The sequence below is a fragment of the Chiloscyllium plagiosum genome, chromosome 1 (genome assembly GCF_004010195.1).
Source record: "Chiloscyllium plagiosum isolate BGI_BamShark_2017 chromosome 1, ASM401019v2, whole genome shotgun sequence".
In the NCBI taxonomy this organism is placed as follows: domain Eukaryota; kingdom Metazoa; phylum Chordata; class Chondrichthyes; order Orectolobiformes; family Hemiscylliidae; genus Chiloscyllium; species Chiloscyllium plagiosum.
The window spans coordinates 67,787,670-67,808,775 of record NC_057710.1 but is presented as its reverse complement, the minus strand read 5'-3'; the positions used below and the strand labels follow the sequence as shown (position 1 = coordinate 67,808,775).

Here is a 21,106-nt window from a genome sequence, read left to right as displayed (position 1 = left end):
AAGAGTTCAAAATTAGCAAAGACCAGTGAATTCTCTTTCCTAGCTTCAACAATAATCTACTTTCTCAGTTTCGCTATGTGCACGTGTGCGATGGAGAGTTTAAACAGGGATTAAAATTTTAATTAGTAGTATATGCCAATCATTTACAACTGTGTGTAGCTATAGTCTAATTACTATAGTGAATATAGTTTTTATCCATTACTAAAACCTGGGCTGTTCTTTCTATAAATTTTGATCTGAAAGTCAGGTAAATTGGAGGGACTATGTGCATCTTAAGGAAAAAGACTATTTAGTATGACCCAGGGAATAGCTGAGCTGAATTATAGCATACTACCTCAGTGGATTGTAACTGTTATTTGTAATCATTGTCGCGTATGTAGGATATTATTTTTGACCACGCTAAGAGTCTTCAAAGCTTCTGTGAATCTTGTCTCAAAATAGCTTTCATTCCCCAGTTAAACAATATTTTCTCCTATGAAGTTGCTGTGTTCCTCGTTTTCCATTTATCAGCCGAGGAACACTCAAGTAATATTGTTCCACCAAATATGCCGAGTCTAACAAACAATTTAAAATTGCACTAAATCCTGGCAGTTTTTGTCCTAAATTCAAAATTTAAATTCCAATAGTATTCAAAATACATTTAAAACAATGATTTGGATAGGTTTAATATTACTTCTATTTTCACTTGTGTCTTTAAATCATGACCCTCGGGATTCTGTTTTCTTTATCATTATAGTAAAGCCATTGCCAAAAACTTAACATCTGACAATTTCTCCACTCAATTTTAACACTTTCCTCTCCTGCTTCTTCCTCCTAAACAAAAAAAAAGGAGCTCCTCACATGCATTAAAGTTTATCAATTTGCTCAACCTACTAACTTTTTGAAGTTTCATACAGGCCTCTTATTAATCACTCAATTTTGTTGACAAATTCTACTTGATTAGATATCTTAACGATAGATGAATCTTATACATTGACCCATTGGCAACAGCATTACTTACATTCTTCCAAACAAGTTAGGAAAAAATCTGATAAATTACAATATATATTCATTCCCTGCCCTAAAAATCTTATATCATGCATCATTAGAATTTCCATAAGATGTTTATATTTTTAAAATGCCCTTACGTACAAATTAGACAAGCCAGGTGCTGGAAGCACCAGGAGGTGGAGATGTCAACATTTTGGGTGTAACCCTTCTTCAGGGTGGGAGGAGTGTTACAACCAAAACATTGACTTCTCCACCTCCTAATGCTGCCTGGCTTGCTGTGGTTTTTCCAGCCTCCTGCTTGTCCACTTTGGATTCCAGTATCTGCAGTTTTTTTTTAGCCTCTAAGTTATGTACAAATTGACTGAATTTCAATTATGCACCAATTTTCTTAAAAGAATTCACATGTATCAGTCAGGATTTAATTTAACTTATCCAAATTAACTAACCATCAAAAACCTCAAGTACTTTTTGATTTCATCTAGTATGTTATAGCTTCAAGAAGCTAATCCACAACACAAAGTGACTGCTCTGTAGTTAATCAGTTCTTTCTCAATTTTTAAAATACAGGTGTTGCACTGGGAATCTTTGATTTTTCTTAACATATTTTGAAGGTTTTTAAAAAAAAAGTAGATTGTGGATATAGCATTATTAGTTCAGATTTACTGCACAAATCAGTGCCTTGTGCCTAGTTCAATCAGTTTCTTTCAATATTACCTCCTTATAAATACGTTATTCTATCTAATTGAGCCACTGCTTCCTCCTGTTCCCTTCCATTCCTGTTATCACAATTCTGTAAACCAGTATAAATTACTCATTTTAGTACCGCTGACATTTCTTTATCCATGAGATTTTCCTTTTCCTCTCATAACCCTTGGTCTAGCACTGTTCTTTTACTTATCAGTTTATGAAATACTTCACCATTTCCTTCAGTGTTGGCAGCCTTTTTCCCCCAAAACATCCTGTTGCATTAATTGATTTCCTTACCAATTCATTATTTGGCCTCACTAAATTTTTTTTAATTTGAAAATTAAAAAAAAGTAAAAATCTGAAATGCTTTTCCCCAAAGTCAAAAGGAACTGAATAGCTTATTCCTTCAAATGTATTTCTATGAAAACAATAAGTCAACCAATTTAGAATATTCCCTTCCCAATTTGCATATTCTTATATCCATCTACTGCTTCTCAAATGTTTCTGTACTTGGGTTATCTTTTTGGCCCTGTTTTATTGCCATATGATATGATGGAGTTTGGACTTGTGGTCCACCATGATTAACTACAGAAGCATGGTTATTCCAGATCATAGTACAAAAGAGAAACAAAACAGACCTTTTTTTTAAAAAAAGGTAATAAACAAGGCATTTACACTTTTAATACAGCTCGGGGAGTAGTGGGGATTGATTATTACTGCACGTTATTAGATTTAAAATAGCTCTGGAAAAAGGATAGGCCTGATCTAAAAGTTAAACTTTAAATTGCAGAAAGGCCAACTTTGAAGCTATTAGGCAGGAACTTCCAAAACATTGTTGGGGAAGGCTGTGCGCAGGTAAAGGGATCGTTGGAAAGTAAGAAACCTTCCAAAAAAAAAAAATTAGGTAACAAGAGATGAGATAAAGTGTGTTAATAGGAAGGGCAAGGTTGGTAGGTATGGAGAATGCTGGACAACTACAAGAATTGAGGCTCTGGTCAAGAAAAAGGAATCTTATGTCAGGTACACACAGCTAAGATTGAGTGATTCTAACAGGGAGTATAAAAGGCAGTGGGAGTATGCTCAAAAGGGAAATCAGGAAGACAAAAAGAGGACATGAGGTAACTTGGGCAAATAGAGATTTAAGGAAAATCCAAAGAGATGCTATGTTTACATTAGGGGCAAAAACAAAAAAAGTTACTAGGGAGAGAATAGGATCCCTTAAAGCTCAATGAAGCTGTGTGGAACCACAGGAATGGGTGAGATACTAAAGAAATATTTTACATCAGTATTCACTGTGGAGAAGGGCATGGAATCTAGAGAACTTGGGGAAATAAACGGTAATGTCTTGAAAAGTATCCATATTATAGAAGAGGTGGTATTTGGATTAGATTAGATTCTCTACAGTGAGAAAATAGGTCCTTCGGCCCAACAAGTCCACACCGATCCTCTGAAGAGTAACCCACCCAGACCCATTTCCCTCTGACTAATGCACCCAACACTATGGGCAATTTAGCATGGCCAATTCACCTGACCTATACATCTTTGGACTGTGGGAGGAAACCCACACAGATACGGGGAGAACGTGCAAACTCCACACAGACAATTGCCAGTGGCTGGAATCGAACCTGGGACCCTGGTGCTGTGAGGCAGCAGTGCTAACCACTGAACCACTGTGTCACCCATTGAGATCTTAAAACACAAAAAAGGTAGAATAAATGCCTGGGGCCTGATCAGGTGCATCCTAGAATTTTGTGGAAAGATAGGCAAGTGAATGCGGAGCCCCTAGCAATGATATTTATGTCATCAATAGACACAGGTGAGGTGCCAGAAGACTGGAGAGTGGTTAATGTGGTGCCATTACTTAAGAAAGATGGTAAGGAAAAGCTAGGGAATTGTCGACCATTGAGCCGGACGTCAGTGGTGGGTAAGTTGTTGGAGGGGATTCGGACAGACAGGATTTGCATGCATTTGGAAAGACCAATTAGTGATAGTTAACATGACTGAGCGTGGAAAATGGTGTTCACTAACTTGGATGAGTTATTTGAGGTGACAAAAAAAGACATGATGGCAGAGGGATAGATATGGTCTACATGGACTTCAGCAAAGCATTGAACAGGATTCTGCACAGGAGGCTTGCTCACAAGGTTAAATTGTATGGAACTCAGAGTAAGCCAATTGGATGCAAAGTTTTGGCTTGAAGATAGAAGACATAAGGTTGTGGTGAGGTTTGTTTTTGGACTGGTGGCCCGTGACTAGAGATGTTCCACAAGGACCGGTGCTGGGTCCACTGCTTTTTCATTTATATAAAAGTGATTTGGTATGGTTTGTAAGTTTGCAGTGGACAGTGAAGAAAGTTAAGTCAGAGCACATGGAGACCTTGATCAGATGGGTTGAGGAATGGAAGACAAGTTCAAATTTGAAGGCGATAAAGTACAACACATGAAGTGGCTTGCATGCAACGTTTTCTACAGAGAACATGGCGGGAAGAGATGGACATGTACCTTTCTGGACGTGGATGATATCGGGGAAGTTGGTCAAGTGCCCCTGGTAAAGTGCTAATAAGTCCACGATCGGGTCTATGTCTTGTTTGGGCTGTTCTGCGAAAAGTTCTCCGATAGCATCGTAGGCGTCGCCGGTGAAGGCGATGGCGCGGTTGAGCCCCGCCGAGAAGGGCTGCTGGTCCATCTCGAAGGCCTGGCTCAGCAGGCGGAACGAGGTGCCCACCTTCTGGTACTCCTTCTTGAAGCCCACCGCCTGCTTGCGGGCGAACTCGTTGGCGGTGTGGCTCAGCTGGAAGACGCTCTCGTCCATGCGCTTAGTGAAGCTCTTGAAGCCGTCGACGCGGCTCTCGACCTCCTGCAGGTCCAGCGGGCTGGCCGGGGTGCTGAGGGTCAGGAAGAAGTTGCCGCCCACCATGTCGTCCTTCTCGGCCTTGCGCTTGCCCTGCTTCCAGGCCTTCTCGTCGCTGCAGGTGAGGAAGTGCTGGAAGACGTCGCAGCGGGCCAGCACCGGGTGGCTCGTCATGTGGTTCATCCACAGGATCAGGCCCTTCTTGCGCTTGGAGATGAAGTCCTCCTCGAAGCGGCCGGTGGCCTGTTTCTCCGGGATGTGGGGCACCGAGATCACCGGGAACTTCTCGACCAGGCGGCCGTACAGCCAGTCGAAGTGTTTGTAGCGGCGGTTGACCGGGCTCTGGGTGTGGCTGGGCACCACGCGGTACGAGATGTAGCTCTTGATGCCCTTGAACTTGGTCTGCTTGGTCGGCTCGTCGATGGAGCAGCTGAACGGGTAAGGGTCCTCCTGCCACTCGGGGCCGTGCGGCCCGCTCACCACACAGATCCGGTCGCCGTCCTTGACGAAGCCCGCCGCCTCCCCGAGGATGAACGCCTCGCCGCCGGACTTGACGAAGGTCGAGAAGCGGTTCAGGTTGCGGCTGACGGTCGCCGTGCTCTTGGAGGAGCCGGACGATCCGCCTCCGCCGCCGCCTCCTCCTCCGGCCCGGGCCCCCGTGCTCACTTTATACCGGCCTGGGCCGTCCAGCTCCGGGGAGAAACCCAGGCCGCCGCCGCCGCCGCCGCCTCCTCCGGAGCCTGACAGCGGCTCGTCCGCCACCGTCGAGTTGTCGTCCCAGTCATCGTCCCAATCGTCTTCGTCGCCGCTCCCCGACGTCTGGTGTTGGAGGCCGGCCAGCTGCACCAGGCCAGGCCCGGACCCCGGCCCGGGGCCTCCGCCTCCCCCTCCTGCCGGCGGCACTTGGAGGAGGGGCGGGGGGCAGAAGGTGCTGCCCGTCCCCGCTCCCAGGCCGGGGCCCCCCGGGACATTGGCGTAACGGGAGGCGGGGGCTTCTCCGGGCGCTGTCCCGCCGCTCGCCGCCCGCAGGATCTGCACATAGGAGGCCGGGAAGAGTCCCCTCTCCCCCCGGCTGTTGACCCCCTCCAGCCAGCCATCAATGTCCTGCTCGCTGTAAACGGTCAGCACCTCGTCCTCCTGCACCGAGATCTCACCCACGTTCTCGCTCTGGAAATCATAGAGAGCCCGAGCCTGCAGCGCCATCTCCCCCTATACACCCCCCTCCCCTCCCCAGGCCCGGCCCGGTCACCCTTCCTACCCCCAGATCCCAATCCCCTTCACTACCCTCCCCTCTGGGTTCCGTTGTTCACAGTCTTACCCCCTCCTTTTACTCCAGTAGCCCTCACCAGACACCTCTCCTTCTGGGTCGTGATTCCCCTCAGGCTCCCGAGCCCCACACTTGTTTTCAGCTCCGCAATTGCCCTCACTCCGGTCCTTCCCTCAGTGAAGTTGTGACGGACGGGCTCTCTGATTTTTCTCTCTTCGCTATTTTGCTCTTTCTGTCCAACAAGTTGCTTCGATTCACAGTAATCCTGCGCGTTGAACAGACAGTTGAGTCCCGTTTGATTTCTGCAAAAATCTTAACGGGGGAAATAAGAAGAAATACTTTTTTTTGTCTCCTTCCAAGAGTAACTTCCAGCTGCCTTCCTTCAATCTGTCGGCTCGGGAGCGGCTCTGACTGAGTGACTGGCTGTCCCAATCAAAAAAAACACACGTAACCAAACTGAGCAAGCGAACTCCGACAGCAGGGGCAGGGTAGAAGGCTAATACTCATAGGCACAATGTAATGACGACCAACCCACTCATCATCAGCAACTTAACTCCACGCTTCACGCCACAGGAATTAATACCTCTTTAGCCCCCAATTGTGAGTTAATCTGTTTGCATATTTCACAAGCTTCTTCCTACTCAATTATGATTCATTTTATCTGTGACCACAAGTTTCCTCGCGGCATCATCGCAAAGGCGTTTGAACTGTTGTCACTAATAGAAAAGGAATAAAGATATAATTGAATATTTCACTATATTTTATTGTTAATGTCTCCATAATTTTACTGGTTTTTTTGTAAAGGTACTTCACCATCACTGCTGTGCAAGCCGCGTGTAATCTGAAAAACAACCCTGTCAGAATGTGAAACTGTTTTTATTAAAGTACAACTGTTATCTTATTTTGCCGATGGCAAAGATTTATTGCCCGGGCTCCTAATGAAGTGCTCGCAGCGGCTCAGTTTCTGGCTGGAGTACAACACCGAATGGAAACAGAAAACAGACAAGGTTAATGTCAACACAAAGCTGATAACACAATCGAAACTGGAGCTGCATTGTATTAACGCCTGTTACTGGATTTCTTATCAACGGCTCTCTGTGAAATCAATTACCAATGTTGTTTACTGTACGAGTGAAAGAAAGATCAGGCATACTTTAGTCTTTCTTTTCAGAAACTCCCCGCACACTATGCTGTGAAGATTTGGCATCAAGACGTTTTTTTATTAGGAAAAGTAATGTGTGAAGTGATCATGTGATGCATTCAGAGATTGGAATTCGTATCCACCCATCTTCCAAAGCCGGCATCCGGTGTTATTAAGAGACCAAATGAGCCCTCCAGACATTGGTGCAAATATGAACTTTTTGCGACCTTGCATTTCAACCACTGCTGGAAAGCAACGAGGAGAAACTGAGGTCTGCAGATGCTGAAGATCAGAGTCGAGAGTGGGGTGCTGGAAAAGCACAGGAAGTCAGACAGCATCGGAGGAGCAGGAGAATCGACATTTCTGGCAAGAGCCCTTCATCAGGAATGAAGCTGTGAGCGAGGGGGTGGAGAGATAAATGGGAGGGGGTGGGGCTGGGGAGAAGGTAGCTCAGAGTGAGATAGGTAGAGGTGGGGGTAATGGTGATAGGTTGGAGAGGAGGGTGGAGCAGATGGGTGGGAAGGAAGATGGACAGATAGGACAAGTCATGAGGATGGTGCCAAGTTGGAACTGGGATAAGGTGGGAGGAGGGGAAATGAGGAAATTGGTGAAATCCACATTAATGCGTGTGGTTGGAGTGTCCCAAGGTGGAAGATGAGGCGTTTTTCCTCCAAGTGCCGCGTGGTGAGGATGTGGCGATGGAGGAGGCTCAGGACCTGCAAGTCCTTGATGGAATGAGAGGGGCAGTTAAGGTGTTCGGCCACGGGGCGGCAATGTTGGTTGGTGCAGGTGTTCCAGAGATGTTCTCTGAAGTGCTCTGCAAGTAGGCGTCCTGTCTCTCCAATGTAGAGGAGAGCACATTGGGAGCAATGGACACAGTAAATGATATGTGTGAAAGTGCAGGTAAAATGCTGATGTTTATGGAAGGCTACTTTGAGGCCTTGGATGGAGATGAGGGGGGAGGTATGGTCGCAGGATTTGCAATTCCCGTGGTGGATGGGGAAGATGCCAGGAGGGAAGGTTAGTTTGGTGGGGGGTCGTGGATCTGACAAGAGAGTCGCGGAAGGAATTATCTTTACAGATGATGTGCTGGAGGGCATCATTGACCACATGGGAGGAGAAATTGTGGTCTTTGAAGGAGGCCATCTGGTGTGTTCTGTGGTGGAATTGATCCTTCTGGGAGCAGTTGCGGCGGAGGCAGAGGAATTAGGAATAAGGGATAGCATTTTTATAGGATGCAGTGTGGGAGGAGGTGTAGTCCAGGTAGCTGTAGGAGTTGGTGGGTTTGTAGAAGATGTCCGTGTTGAGTGCATCTCAACCAAGAAGGACAGAACCCCCTGGTCCTCACCTTCCACCCCTCCAACTTCCGCATACATTGCATCATCCTCTGTCATTTCTGCCACCTATAAACAGACCCAACCACCAGAGATGCATTTCTTTCCCTCCCCCCCCACCTGCTTTCCATAAAGACCATTCCCTCTGTGACTCTCTTGTCAGATCCACGCCCCCTCCCCCCGCCAATCCACCCTCCCCTCCTGGCACCTTTCCCTGCCAGTGCAGGAATTGCAAAATCTGCATCCACACCTCCCCCTTCACCTACATCCAAGGTCTCACAGTAGTCTTTCACATCCATCAGCATTCTACCTGCACTTCCAAGCATATCATTTACTGTATCCGTTGCTCCCGATGAGGTCTCCTCTACAATGGGAAGACGGGACACCTACTTACAGAATGTTTCAGAGAACATCTCTGGGACACCCGCTCCAAACAACCCCACTGCCGAACACTTCAACTCTCACTCTGCCAAGGACATGCAGGTCCTAGGCTTCCTCCATCGCCACACCCTCTCCAACCAACACCTGGAGGAAGAATGCCTCATCTTCCACCTTGGGAGGTTCCAAACATATGGCATCAATGTGGATTTCACCAGTTTCCTCATTTCCCCTCCTCCCACCTTATCCCATTCCAACCCACCTTGGGAGGTTCCAAACATATGGCATCAATGTGGATTTCACCAGTTTCCTCATTTCCCCTCCTCATCCCATTCCAACCATCCATAATGGCACCGCCCTCATGACTGTCCCACCTGTCCATTTTCCTTCCCACCTATCTGCTCCAACTCCTCTCTGACCTATCTCCGTCTACCTATTGCACTGTCAGCTATCCTCTTCCCTAGCCGCACCTCCCTCTTATTTATCTCTTCACCCCCTCGGCCCACAAGCTTCATTCCTGATGAAGGGCACTTGCCTGTTACGTCGATTCTCCTGCTCCTCGGATGCTGCCTGACCTGCTGTGCTTTTCCAGTACCCCACTCTCGACACTGCTGGAAAGCAGCCTGATACTTGTCTTCACAAAGTGCCCAAGATCTCTGCTGACTGCTTGCACACAGTTAATGCTGACCTGAACTTTGTATTTTTTTTAATTTAACCTATTTTTCTAATTAACCTGTTCAGAGATGTTATTACACACCCCTGGAGCAAGTGGGACTTGAACCCGGGAAGGTACACAACCACTGAGTCACAAGAGGTCTCTGGCCTGAGCTTTAAAATGGGTCACAACCAATTCTCACCCTCTTTCTAAGAGTTGGTCTACAATCATTTTGAATGAATTTATTGCAGGAATGAGAACAACCGGCCCAGATGGGATGCACATTATCTAAAGCAAGATTCCTGGCATTGATGACTCATGAGGATGTGAATAGTTTTACTTTGATTTCCTGCTTCTCGCTGTACTATAGTGCACTAAAGTTAATAAGGATTCCATCACAGGTTAATAGGCAATATTTCATATCTCTGATTTCAAATCTCTGCTGCCTTGCAGTTAGACCCACACGTGGGAAGGGCTTCTGAAGTAAACCTCGAGGAAAAATCCAGAGCCGAGACCCCGAAGGCAGTTTGTCGTTATCTACAACCTTGTTCTGGCAGCTCCTCCAACAGCGCAGGTACCAAACTGTAACGACCTTGCTGTTCCTTTGGATTAGCCAGTGGCATGGAGAGAAGGGAATGTGCTTCATGGGCAACAGCTTGTTCCCCATGCCACACCGCCTAGGCTTGCATCCTACCACCACCACACCTGGAGAGGGCACTACAGCTTCACCTGCAGCGCCCGGGCACAACATGGCGGGGGGCAGCGTATACTGGTTTTAAGTCATCAATAGATTGGCATAGAATGCGATGCCAGGAGTTGCTCCCAGCAGTCGGAGGGATTTTCGGATACCCCTGGACAGCTATTGCCTGCCTCAAGTTGGACAGCCCCCAGTGGGTAAAGTGCTGTCCTGCCACAATCTGCTATTCTCATTGGGTGCATGGCGATTAAGAATTATCCAAACAGCAGATTGTAATCACTGCACCAAGTATCAAAACAAAACAACAAAAGATACCAGCTCTAAAACTGGGAAGTTGGAACATCCAGGCAATGATGATGGTCTGTCAGAAAATCTCCAGGACATCAGTGACTCTCTTGGGAATAAGACAGGGCAGGTGACTAAGGTGTCAGTGGGGAGCTGATATTATTAGGGTTAAAATAGTGATGGAAAAAGCGAGACCAGATCTAAAAGTGAAGTTCTAAATTGGAGAAAGGCGAATGTTGTGCTGGAGCCTACCAGGGAGAAAGAAATTCTGGATCTGGTGTTGTGCAACGAACCGGATTTGATCAGGGACTGCGAAGTAAAGGAGCCATTAGGAGGTAGTGACCACAATACAATAAGCTTTAATCTGCAGTTTGAAAGGGAGAGAGTAGAATCGGAAGTGACAATATTTCGGTTGAATAAGGGGAACTATGGAGCTATGAGGGAGGAGCTGGCCAAAATTCAATGGTGCAATACCCTAGCAGGGATGGCAGTGCAACAACAATGGCAGGTATTTCTGGGTATAATGCAGATGATGCAGGATCAGTTCATTCCAAAAAGGAAGAAAGATCCTAAGGGGAGGCAGGGGTGGCCGTGGCTGACGAGGGAAGTTAAGGACCATATAAAGACAAAAGGTAAAAAGTATAACATAGCAAAGATATGTGGGAAAACGGAGGACTGGGATGCTTTTAAAGAACAACAGAGGATAACTTAAAAAGGAAATATGCAAAGTAAAAAATAAGGTACGAAGGTAAACTGGCCAAAAATATAAAGGAGGATAGTAAAGGCTTTTTTAGGTATGTGAAAAGAAAAAAAATGGTTAAGACTAAAATTGAACCCTTGAAGACAGAAACGGGGGAATTTATTACGGGGAACAAAGAAATGGCAGAAGAGTGGAATTGATATTACCTAAATGGAGTCAAGTTAGGTAAAGGGGAAGTACAACGGGATCTAGGTGTTCTTGTACATCAGTCAATGAAAGCAAGCATGCAGGTACAGCACACAGTGAAGAAAACTAATAGCTTGCTGATGTTCATAACAAGAGGAATTGAGAATAGAAGCAAAAAGGTCCTTCTGCAGCTGTACAGGGCCCTGGTGAGACCGCACCCGGAATATTGTGCGCAGTTTTGGTCTCCAAATTTGAGGAAAGACATTCTAGCTATGGAGGGAGTGCAGTGTAGGTTCATGAGGTCAATTCCCAGAATGGCGGGACTATCTTATGCTGAAAGATTGGAGCGACTGGGCTTGTATACGCTTGAGTTTAGAAGGCTGAGAGGGGATCTGATTGAGACATATAAGATTATTAAAGGATTGGACACTCTGGAGGCAGGAAGCATGTTTCCGCTGATGGGTGAGTGCTGAACCAGAGGACACAGTTTAAAATTAAGGGGTAGGCCACTTAGAACAGAGTTGAGGAGAAACTTCTTCACCCAGAGAGTGGTGGCTGTGTGGAATGCTCTGCCCCAGAAGGCTGTGGAGGCCAAGTCTCTGGATACTTTCAAGAAAGAGTTGGATAGGTCTATCTTAAGCTCTTAAGATGGCCTCCTTCTTCAAAGACCGCAATTACCCCTCAGACGTGTTGACGATGCTCTCCACTGCACCTCCTCCACTTCCTGCTCCTCTGCCTTTGAACACCGCCCCTCCAATCACCACCCGGACAGAACCCCACTGGTCCTCACCTACCACCCCACTAACCTCCAGATACATCGTATCATCCTTCGTCACTTCCACCACCTCCAAACAGACCCCACCACCAAGGGTATATTTCCCTACCCTCCCCTGTGAGTGTTCCAGAAAGACCACTCCCTCCGTGACTCCCTCGTCAGGTCCACACCCCCCCCACCAACCCAACCTCCACTCCTGGGACCTTCCCCTGCAACCGCAAGAAATGCAAAACTTGCGCCCACACCTTTCCCCTCACTTCCCTCCAAGGCCACAAGGGATCCTTCCATATCCATCACAAATTCACCTGCACCTCTACACACATCATTTACTGCACCCGATGTGCCCTCCTCTATATTGGGGAGACAGGCCGCCTACTTGCGGAACGTTTCAGAGAACACCTCTGGGATACCCGCACCAACCAACCCAACCGCCCCATGGCGGAACACTTTAACTCCCCTCCCACTCCGCCAAGGACATGCAGGTCCTTGGCCTCGCCTCTCCCCCAAGTCCCTCCTGCCTACCTTTTATCTTAACCTGCTTGGCACACCTTCCTCATTCCTGAAGAAGGGCTTATGCCTGAAACGTCAATTCTCCTGCTCCTTGGATGCTGCCTGACCTGCTGCACTTTTCCAGCAACACATTTTTCAGCTTTATACACTTGATGGTAAGGTCCTCTGGAGTGTTGTTGAACACAGAGACCCTGGAGTGCAGGTTCAGAGCTCCTTGAAAATAGAGTTGCAGGTAGATAGGATAGTGAAGGAGATGTTTGGTATGCTTTCCTTTATTGGTCAGAGTATTGAGTACAGAAATTGGGAGGTCATGTTGTGGCTGTACAGGACATTGGTTAGGCCACTGTTGGAATCTTGCGTGCAATTCTGGCCTCCTTCCTATCAGAAAGATGTTGTGAAACTTGAAAGGAATCAGAAAAGATTTACAAGGATGTTGCCAGGGTTGGAGGATTTGAGCTATAGAGAAACGTTGAATAGGCTAAGGCTGCTTTCACTGGAGCGTCGGAGGTGAGGGATGACCTTATAGAGGTTTACAAAATTATGAGGGGCATGGATAGGATAAATAGATTAAGTCTGTTCCCTGGGGTCAGGGAGTACAGAACTAGAGGGCATAGGTTTAGGGTGAGAGGGGAAAGATATATAAGAGACCTAAGGGGCAATGTTCTCATGCAGATGGTGGTGTGTGTATGTGTGGAATGGGCTGCCAGAGGAAGTGGTGGAGACTAGTACAATTGCTACATTTAAAAAGCATTTGGATGGGTTTATGAATCTGAAAGGTTTGGAGGGATATGGGCTAGGTGCTGTCAGGTGGGACTAGATTGGGTTGGGATATCTGGTTGGCATGGACAGGTTGGACCGAAGGGTCTCTCTCCGTGCTGTACATCTCTATGACTCTAGGAAATCAGCTGTTATAAATAACAAGCTCAAGAGACTCAATGTGGACGTAACTACCCTTTAGGAAACAAGGCTGGCAGAGGCAGGCTTACTGAAAGAGAAGGGTTACACGTTTTCCTGGCTGGGGAAAGGCTCTGTTGAGTAAAAAGAACATGGAGTCAGCTTCACAGTAAAGAACAGCCTAATGAACACAGTAGAACCAGGCAGCATTTGCTCAGAACGTCTCACAACTCTTTGCCTCAACACCACTGCAGGCTCAGTCACCCTTGTCAGCGTGTATGCCCCAACATTGTCCTCCACGCCAGACACAAAGGACGAGTTCTATGACAAGCGTGCACCCCTCATTGGCAGCATCCCTAGGAAGGAGCAACTTGTTCCTCTGGACGACTTCAACGCCATAGTGGGTGCAGACCACGACTTGTGGCCCTCTGCCTTGGGCATTTTTGTGTGGGCAAAATGAATGAAAATGGACAGCGACCGCTCGAGCTGTGCATGTACCATGATTTGTGCATCAGCAACTCCTAATTCCAGACAGAGCCTCAGTACAATGTTTCCTGGAGGAACACACGCTCAAAGTATTGGTACCAACTCGATCTGATACTAGTTAGGCGTGCCGCTATCAAACATGTCCTCCACGCATGCTCTTACCATAGTGTGGACTGTGACACAGACCACTCCATAGTGTGTTGCAAGATCAGGCTGCTGCAACCTAAGGGATTTCATTGCACTAAGCAACAGGGGAACCCTCGCATCAACATCAGCAAGATGTCCCAGCCAAACCTTATGCAACAGTTCACAGAGGCTTTTGAGAGAGAACTCGGCACCTCGCTACACGGAGACTCTGCCACAGAGAAATAGGAAACCTAGCAGGATACCATGCACCGCACATCCCTGGCTATCTTTGGGAACTCAACCTGGTTTGAGACTAAGGCAACCGAGATGACCCACATCATTGAAGCCACCATGTTGCCCTAGCTGAGTACAAGCAGTCAGCTAGCGGGAAGACCCTGCAGATTCTCAGGGCTGCCAGGAGCAAGTTTCAGCAGACTGCCAGGCATTGCATTAACGAGCACTGGACACAGGGTAAAAACAAGGACTGCAGATGCTAGATGAGAGTGGTGCTGGAAAAACACAGCAGGTCAGGCAGCATCCGAGGAGCAAGAAAGTTCAATGGGTGAATGGGGGTGGGGATGAAGGTGATAGGTCAGAGATTTACCTACACACTAGATCAGACAGCAGCTCTTCAACCTGACCTGCCTCAGAACCAAGAATAAATTATATGCAGCACTCATCAGGGACATGCTGTTTGCCGATGATGCTGCAGTTGCAACACACACCCAGCAGGAACTCCAGTTACTGATAGATCACATCTCCCACGCTTGCAAGGATTTCAGGCTGACTATCAGTCTGAAGAAGACGTGCATGCTGGGACAGGACACAGAGGCCGGTCATGACCATCAACGACTACGAACTTAATGTTGTCCATCAGTTTACGTACCTTGGCTCTTCTATCACTGACAATCTCTCCTTGGACATACACAAATCAACAAGAGGATCAGGAAAACAGCCTCAATTCTTGCCGGCCTCATGACTCGAGTATGGAGAAATCCCAAGCTGACAGTGAAGACAAAAATGTCAGTCTATGACGCCTGCGCCATAAGTGCACTGCTGCATGGCAGTGAAACATGGATTACATATACCAGACAAGAGAGAAGACTGAACACCTTCCACTTGAGGAGTATCCACCATATCCTGGGCATATCCTGGCAAGACAGAATATCCAGCACAGCGGTCCAATCTCGCACTGACTTTCCCAGCATGTACACTCTGTTCAGGCAGCGGAAACTGTGCTGGCTAGGCCATTTCCACCGCATGGAGGATGGCTGCATCCCAAAGGATTTCCTCTTTGGAGAGTTCCATTCGGGAAGAGACCCACTGGGCGACCCTAGCTGCGCTGCAAGGACGTCTGCATGAGGGACATGAAGTTGCTTGATATCATTACGGAGTCCTGGGAAAGGCTTGCATCTGACTGCATGAGATGGAGAAGCACCCTGAACCAACACTCAAAACAGGGGAAAAGAAGCTGATGAGCACTGCAGCAGACAAGTAGGCACAAAGGAAGGAGTGCAGCAGTTCTAGCAGATCAACGACCACATGCAGAAGTGACCTCTGCGACCGGGACAGTCACTCCAGCATTGGTCTCTTCAGTCACAAGTGACGTTGCTTCAGGAAAGCAGAAAGTTAGAACAATAAGGATGCAACCCATGGTCAGCTGACCGAACGGGGCCTCACTTAGCTCAAACCACAAGAGCAAGTTATTTCTCCAGTTTGTTTCACCATTCAATGCCTGACCTTGCTTAACTCCATATTCTCACTTTGCCTATATCCCTTGACACCATTAGCTAATACATACATACCAATTTCCTTTTTTAAAATTGACAATTGGGAGAAAAAATTGCTGTTTGAAATTAAGGTTTTGAACTTCTGCCACCCTTTTCCTGTAAATTTCTGCTGTTTGTATGTTACAACAGGGCACTTAAAAATTATTATATGATTCAACACATATCATAGTTTTATGAAAGTGGAATTCTGTTTGGTGAACTTTTTTTTGAGACTGTAACTGTAGAATGAATAAGGAAAAACCAGGGGAAGCAATATAATTGGGTTTTATTAAAGCAGAAGATAAGGTGCTACAATTGCATAAAATTAAGACTGGGGAATAAGAATTGATGATTAATTAAAAAAAAGAATAAACAGCACATTTTCAGGATGTTCTGTTGCAATGGTAGAACCTAGACCAAAAGATTCAGGTTCAAGTCCCATCTGCTCAGGTATATATCATACATGTCTGAAGAGGATGATTAAAATTTTCTGAATAGGACATTTACAAGTTAACAGCCTGTGCTAGTATGGTCTGCAAGGATCAATACTTGGATAAAGGTACTGACAGTAGTATAACTGAACTTGCTGGTGCTGCAAGGTTTGATGGCAAAGTGAGTGATGACACATACAGGTTGCACTTCAAATATCAGCAAATGTGGAATGGACAACAGTAACAACGTTTTAAGAGTGGCTCAAAAAATTCCAATCACAAATCTGTTAGATATTAGGAAAACACTAGCTAAAATATTAAAACATTTTTATTGGCCAGGATTGTCTAACAATGTGGTCTGATTTTGTCAGACGTGCCATAGGCTTCAAGTAGTGAGGAAACCCCAAACAATTAAATTTGTTCCTTCAATTCTAAAAAACCAGCTTCTGAAGAACTTTTTAGCAGGCTTTTAACAGATTGTGCCTGACCTCGACCAAAAAAGCAAGAATGGAAATCATTATTTTTTATTATTTATCAATATTCCTACACACTTTCCTGAGTCAATGCCTTTAGGAAGAAAAACTGTAAAAATAATAGTGAAAATGCTGTTTCAGTACTTTACAGGGTATGAACACCCAAATAAATATAATCAGAACATGGATCAAATCTGATGGTGCAAATATTCAAATAAATTATGATTAGTTTGCGAATAAAATAACATATCTTTTGCTTATCACCCACAATTTCAAAGTGCATTGGAACGATGGCATTAAATTGTAAAGGCCATGAACACACCCTATTGTCAAGAGTGTCCGAATGTTCAGGATAACCAAATTATTTTTGTTACTGTTTATCATTAGGAATGCTTCTAAAATATGTACACCCACTGGTTTTGTCTTTTTGAACTAATATATGGACATGAGGCGAGAGGATCACTTATCAATTAAAGAAAAACTAATAATCCAAAGCTCAGTGACTATACTGCCAGCCTATGTTTTAATTTTAGAGGGAAACTGACCAAAACATTTGAATTTGTCAAAAGGCATTTGGAGGGTGCTCACAAAGCAATGAAAACTAAAGCAGATAAAAAGACCAAAGTTCAGAATTTTGTTGCTGGAGACAAGTTGTTACTTGTCTCTGGGAAAGCATTTAAAGCAAGGTTGGCTGGACCTTATCAAGTCAAAAACAAACTCAATCCGTACAGGAGAAAGAATCTGTAAGTATACAATGTTAACATTTCAAAGAGATTGTAACATATAGTTTCACTTTTCAAGAAGGGTGGTAGAGATAAACTAGGGAATTACCAACGAGTGAATCTCACATTAGTGATAGGGAAACTAATGGAGAAAATTCTGAAGGAGTGAATTAATCTCCATTTGGAGAGGCAAGGTTTGATCGGGATAGTCTGCAAGACTTTGTCAGGGGGAGGTCATGTGTAACAAATTTGTTGGATGTTTTTTAAGGTGACCAGTTGCGTAGGTGAGGGTGGTACAGTTAGTATGGTTTATATGGAGTTCAATAAAGCCACCTAGGAGACTGATAAAGAAAGTAACAACACATGGGTAACTTGTTAAATTGGACCTAAAATTCACTTAGCATTCCTAATGATAAACAGTAACAAAACAATTTGGTTATCCTGAACAGTAGGACATTCTTGACAATAGGGTGTGTTCATGGCCTTTACAATTTGATGCCATCGTTCCAATGCACTTTGAAATTGTGGGTCATAGTGGAAACCTGTTTTTTGATGGAGGCCAGTAACAAACCAGAGGGATCCCTTATTGGCTGAGTTGCTTATTGTTCATGATATATATAAATGATATCAAAGAGAATTTGGGAAGGATGGTAAGAAAGTTTCATATGACAGAAAGAAGGTCTTAAGTTACAGGAGAATTGATCAGGTGGGCAAATCAGTAGCAGGTGGAATTCAACCCTGATAAAGTGCAGGGTGATGAACTTTGAAAGAAGTATCAAGACCTTCGTTATCAATGAATGGCCGGACACTAGCAAGCGCAGAGGAAAAGAAGGACCTTCGGTTGCTTGTCCACAAATCCCCGAAGGCAGAAAGACTTGTTAACAGAGTAGTTAAGAAGGCATACAGGGCACTTGCTTTTATCAGTCATGGCATAGATTTTAAGATTTTTATGTTGGGGCTGTTGGTATGGCTACAGCTGGAGTACTGTGCAGTTCTGGTCACTATACCATAGAAAGGATGTGATTGCACTGGAGTGTGTACAGAAGAGGATTACCAGGATGTTGCCTGGGATGGAGCACTTTATCTAATCTGTGGGTTTTCTTTAAAGCAGAGAAGGCTGAGAGGAGACCTGATTGAGGTGTTTATGATTCTGAGAGGTATGGACCAGGTGGATAGAAATCAGCTGTTCCCCTTAGTTGGAGGGTCAATAATAAGGAGCATAATTTTATGATGAAAGGAAGTAAGTTTAGAGTTAATTTGAGGAAAATAATTTTCACCCAGAGCGAAGTATGAACAGGGAATGCACTTCCTGGGCAGGTAGTTGACGCAGGAAACCTTGCAACCTTTAAAAAGTACTTGGATGAGCACGTGAAATGTCCTAACATTCAAGTCTATAGGCCAAGTACTGGAAAGTGAGATGAGTGTAGAATATTTTACTTTTTGTTTGTGGAGACTCATTAGGCTGAAGGGCCTCTTTTGCACTGTATGATACTATGATTTGAACAATAACATCGATATGTGGGCTGTTGTACTGCAACATGACAAATTGGGAATCTATGGCCTATCAGCGTTTTTCCAGAGAATCTGAACACATCAAGAAAAGTATTCAACATTAAAAAGGTGACATTGAGTCTCACATTGGCTTTATATCATTTTGAAATATACATTAGCAACATGTTTACATAAATCGCAAAATTGAAAAAATTTTGGGAGAAAAACCTCCAGTTACTTCTGTGGAGCTTAATTTACCAACCTTATAATTTGAAAGTTGTTGCCTGAAAAAGAACATGTTGCACCAGATTCTTCAGCAAGAAGACATATGAAGGTTTCCAAGTGCTATAATAATAAGCTGTGTAAGTCCTTTTATGAGTTTAATGTCAATTCATTACTACTTATCAGGAGGCATAAATAGTATTAGGATAACGATGGGTAATTAAAATTGCTCAAAGATGCATTTTCGTTTTGAGCAGATGAGTAGATGTGATGTATGGTGTGTGATTTATATAAGTATCACTTATCTTAGAGTATTGAATTTTGAAGTAGTGGCATGTTTGTTTTTCTCCATGTGGATAAGGGGGTTAGTAATTTAACTTATCAATCTTTCTGAATTAATGATTGTCAAACCAGTATGTGTGACTGAGCATTTCCTGGAGTGATCATGAGAATCTGTTTGGATTCTGAAAGTGTTACAGTTGAAGAGAATAAGCATGGGAAGAGGATGGCCTAGTGGTATTATCACAAGACTATTAATCCAGAAACTCAGCTAATGTCCTGGGAAGCTGGGTTCCCAGTGTTTTGGAAATGTAGATAAATTCCCCTCTTTCTGGTATTCCAAGTAATGCAACCCTCTTTTGTGTAATTTTGCCTCATAATTTTAACCTTGGAGTCTATATACAAATTGGATAAATTACATTGTACTTGCAACAAGGTGCTTCCAAAAACGTGTGCAGTAATCTAAATGTAGTCTAACCAGAGCTTTGGATTGCTGAAGCATGAATTCCATTTCATTTTATTCTCATTCTCCAGCGGTGTAAGCCAGAATTCAATTCTTGAATCTTTTCTGTCACTAATCATAATATTTTGTATCCTGTCTTATCATTTTACGTCCACAGTGAATAATCTGTCATTTGCCTTTCATTGAACTACATTGGTCTCGGTTTTGCCTGTTTACTTAATCTATCAATATGTCTTCGGAATGTGACGCAAACATTTATATGGATTTCAATTCCACCTATCGTTGTGTCATTAGCAAATTCAGATATGTAACTTTTTATCCCATCATCTTACTCCTTAATAAATACCATTAATAGTTAAGAATTTATCGCAGATCCTTTCAGGCTATAACTCACCATATTCTGCCAATGAGCAGTACGGGTCTATTAATCTTAATCTCTGTCTCCTGCCACTCAACCAATTTCCTAATCAAGTCCATAATTTTTCCTTCAATACTATAAGCTTCAACTTTAATGAGCAGTCTCTTATGAAAAATCTTCTAAGTTCTCATGAAATAATGTAAAAACTTTGTCCACTACTGTAGTCACCTCTTTTAATGATATAATCAGACAATAGGAGCGTTCTATCTAATTACAACAGGATTTGAAATCATTTTAAGGATAGAGTTCTGGGTTTAGTCATACAGTCCTACAGTACGGAGACAGGCCATTCGGCCCAAACTGCTCCATGCCGACCAAAATTCCATCCACGCTAACCCCATTTCCCTGCCCTTGGCCCTTATCCTTCTAAACCTTTCCTATCTATGCGTTTGTCCAAATTCTTTTTAAATGTTGTGAATGTACCTGCCTGAATCACTTCTGCTGGCAGCTCATCCCATATACACTCTCTGTGTAAAAACGTTGCCCCTCAGGTTCCCTTTTATTCGTTCTCCTCTAACCTTATACTGATGCATTCTAATCCACAATTCCCCAACCCTGGGAAAAAGACTGAGTGCATTCTCCCTATCCATGCCTCTCATGATCTTCAACACTTCGGTCTCCTATGCTCTAAAGAAAAATGTCCCAGTTTTGTCCAACCTCACCCTATAACCCAGTCCCTTGAGCCCTTGTAAATTTCTTCTGCAATTTTTCCAGTTTAACAACATCCTACGTATAACAAGGTGACCAAAACTGAACACAATACTCCAAGTGCAGCCTCACCAACCTACAATACAACTGAAAAGTGACTTCCCAACTTCTATACTCAATGCCCTGACTGATGAAGGCCAGTATGTTAAAAAACCTTCTTCACTGCCCT

The 21,106-nt window shown here is 44.5% G+C and overlaps 1 protein-coding gene across 4 annotated transcripts in view; it reads right to left on the bottom strand.

Moving 5' to 3' along the window:
* The window catches only part of snx18a (sorting nexin 18a), a 55,568-nt gene extending 49,800 nt beyond the window's left edge, over nt 1-5,768 (bottom strand). For 3 of the 4 annotated variants that reach the window (XM_043688501.1, XM_043688520.1, XM_043688528.1), the window contains exon 1: nt 4,179-5,768. In XM_043688501.1, coding sequence (XP_043544436.1) covers nt 4,179-5,730 — 1,552 coding nt within the window. In that variant the 5' untranslated portion in view covers nt 5,731-5,768. The remainder of the gene's footprint in view (nt 1-4,178) is intronic. The other variant, XM_043688509.1, reaches the window with a different exon arrangement.
* Nucleotides 5,769-21,106: the final 15,338 nt, after the last annotated feature.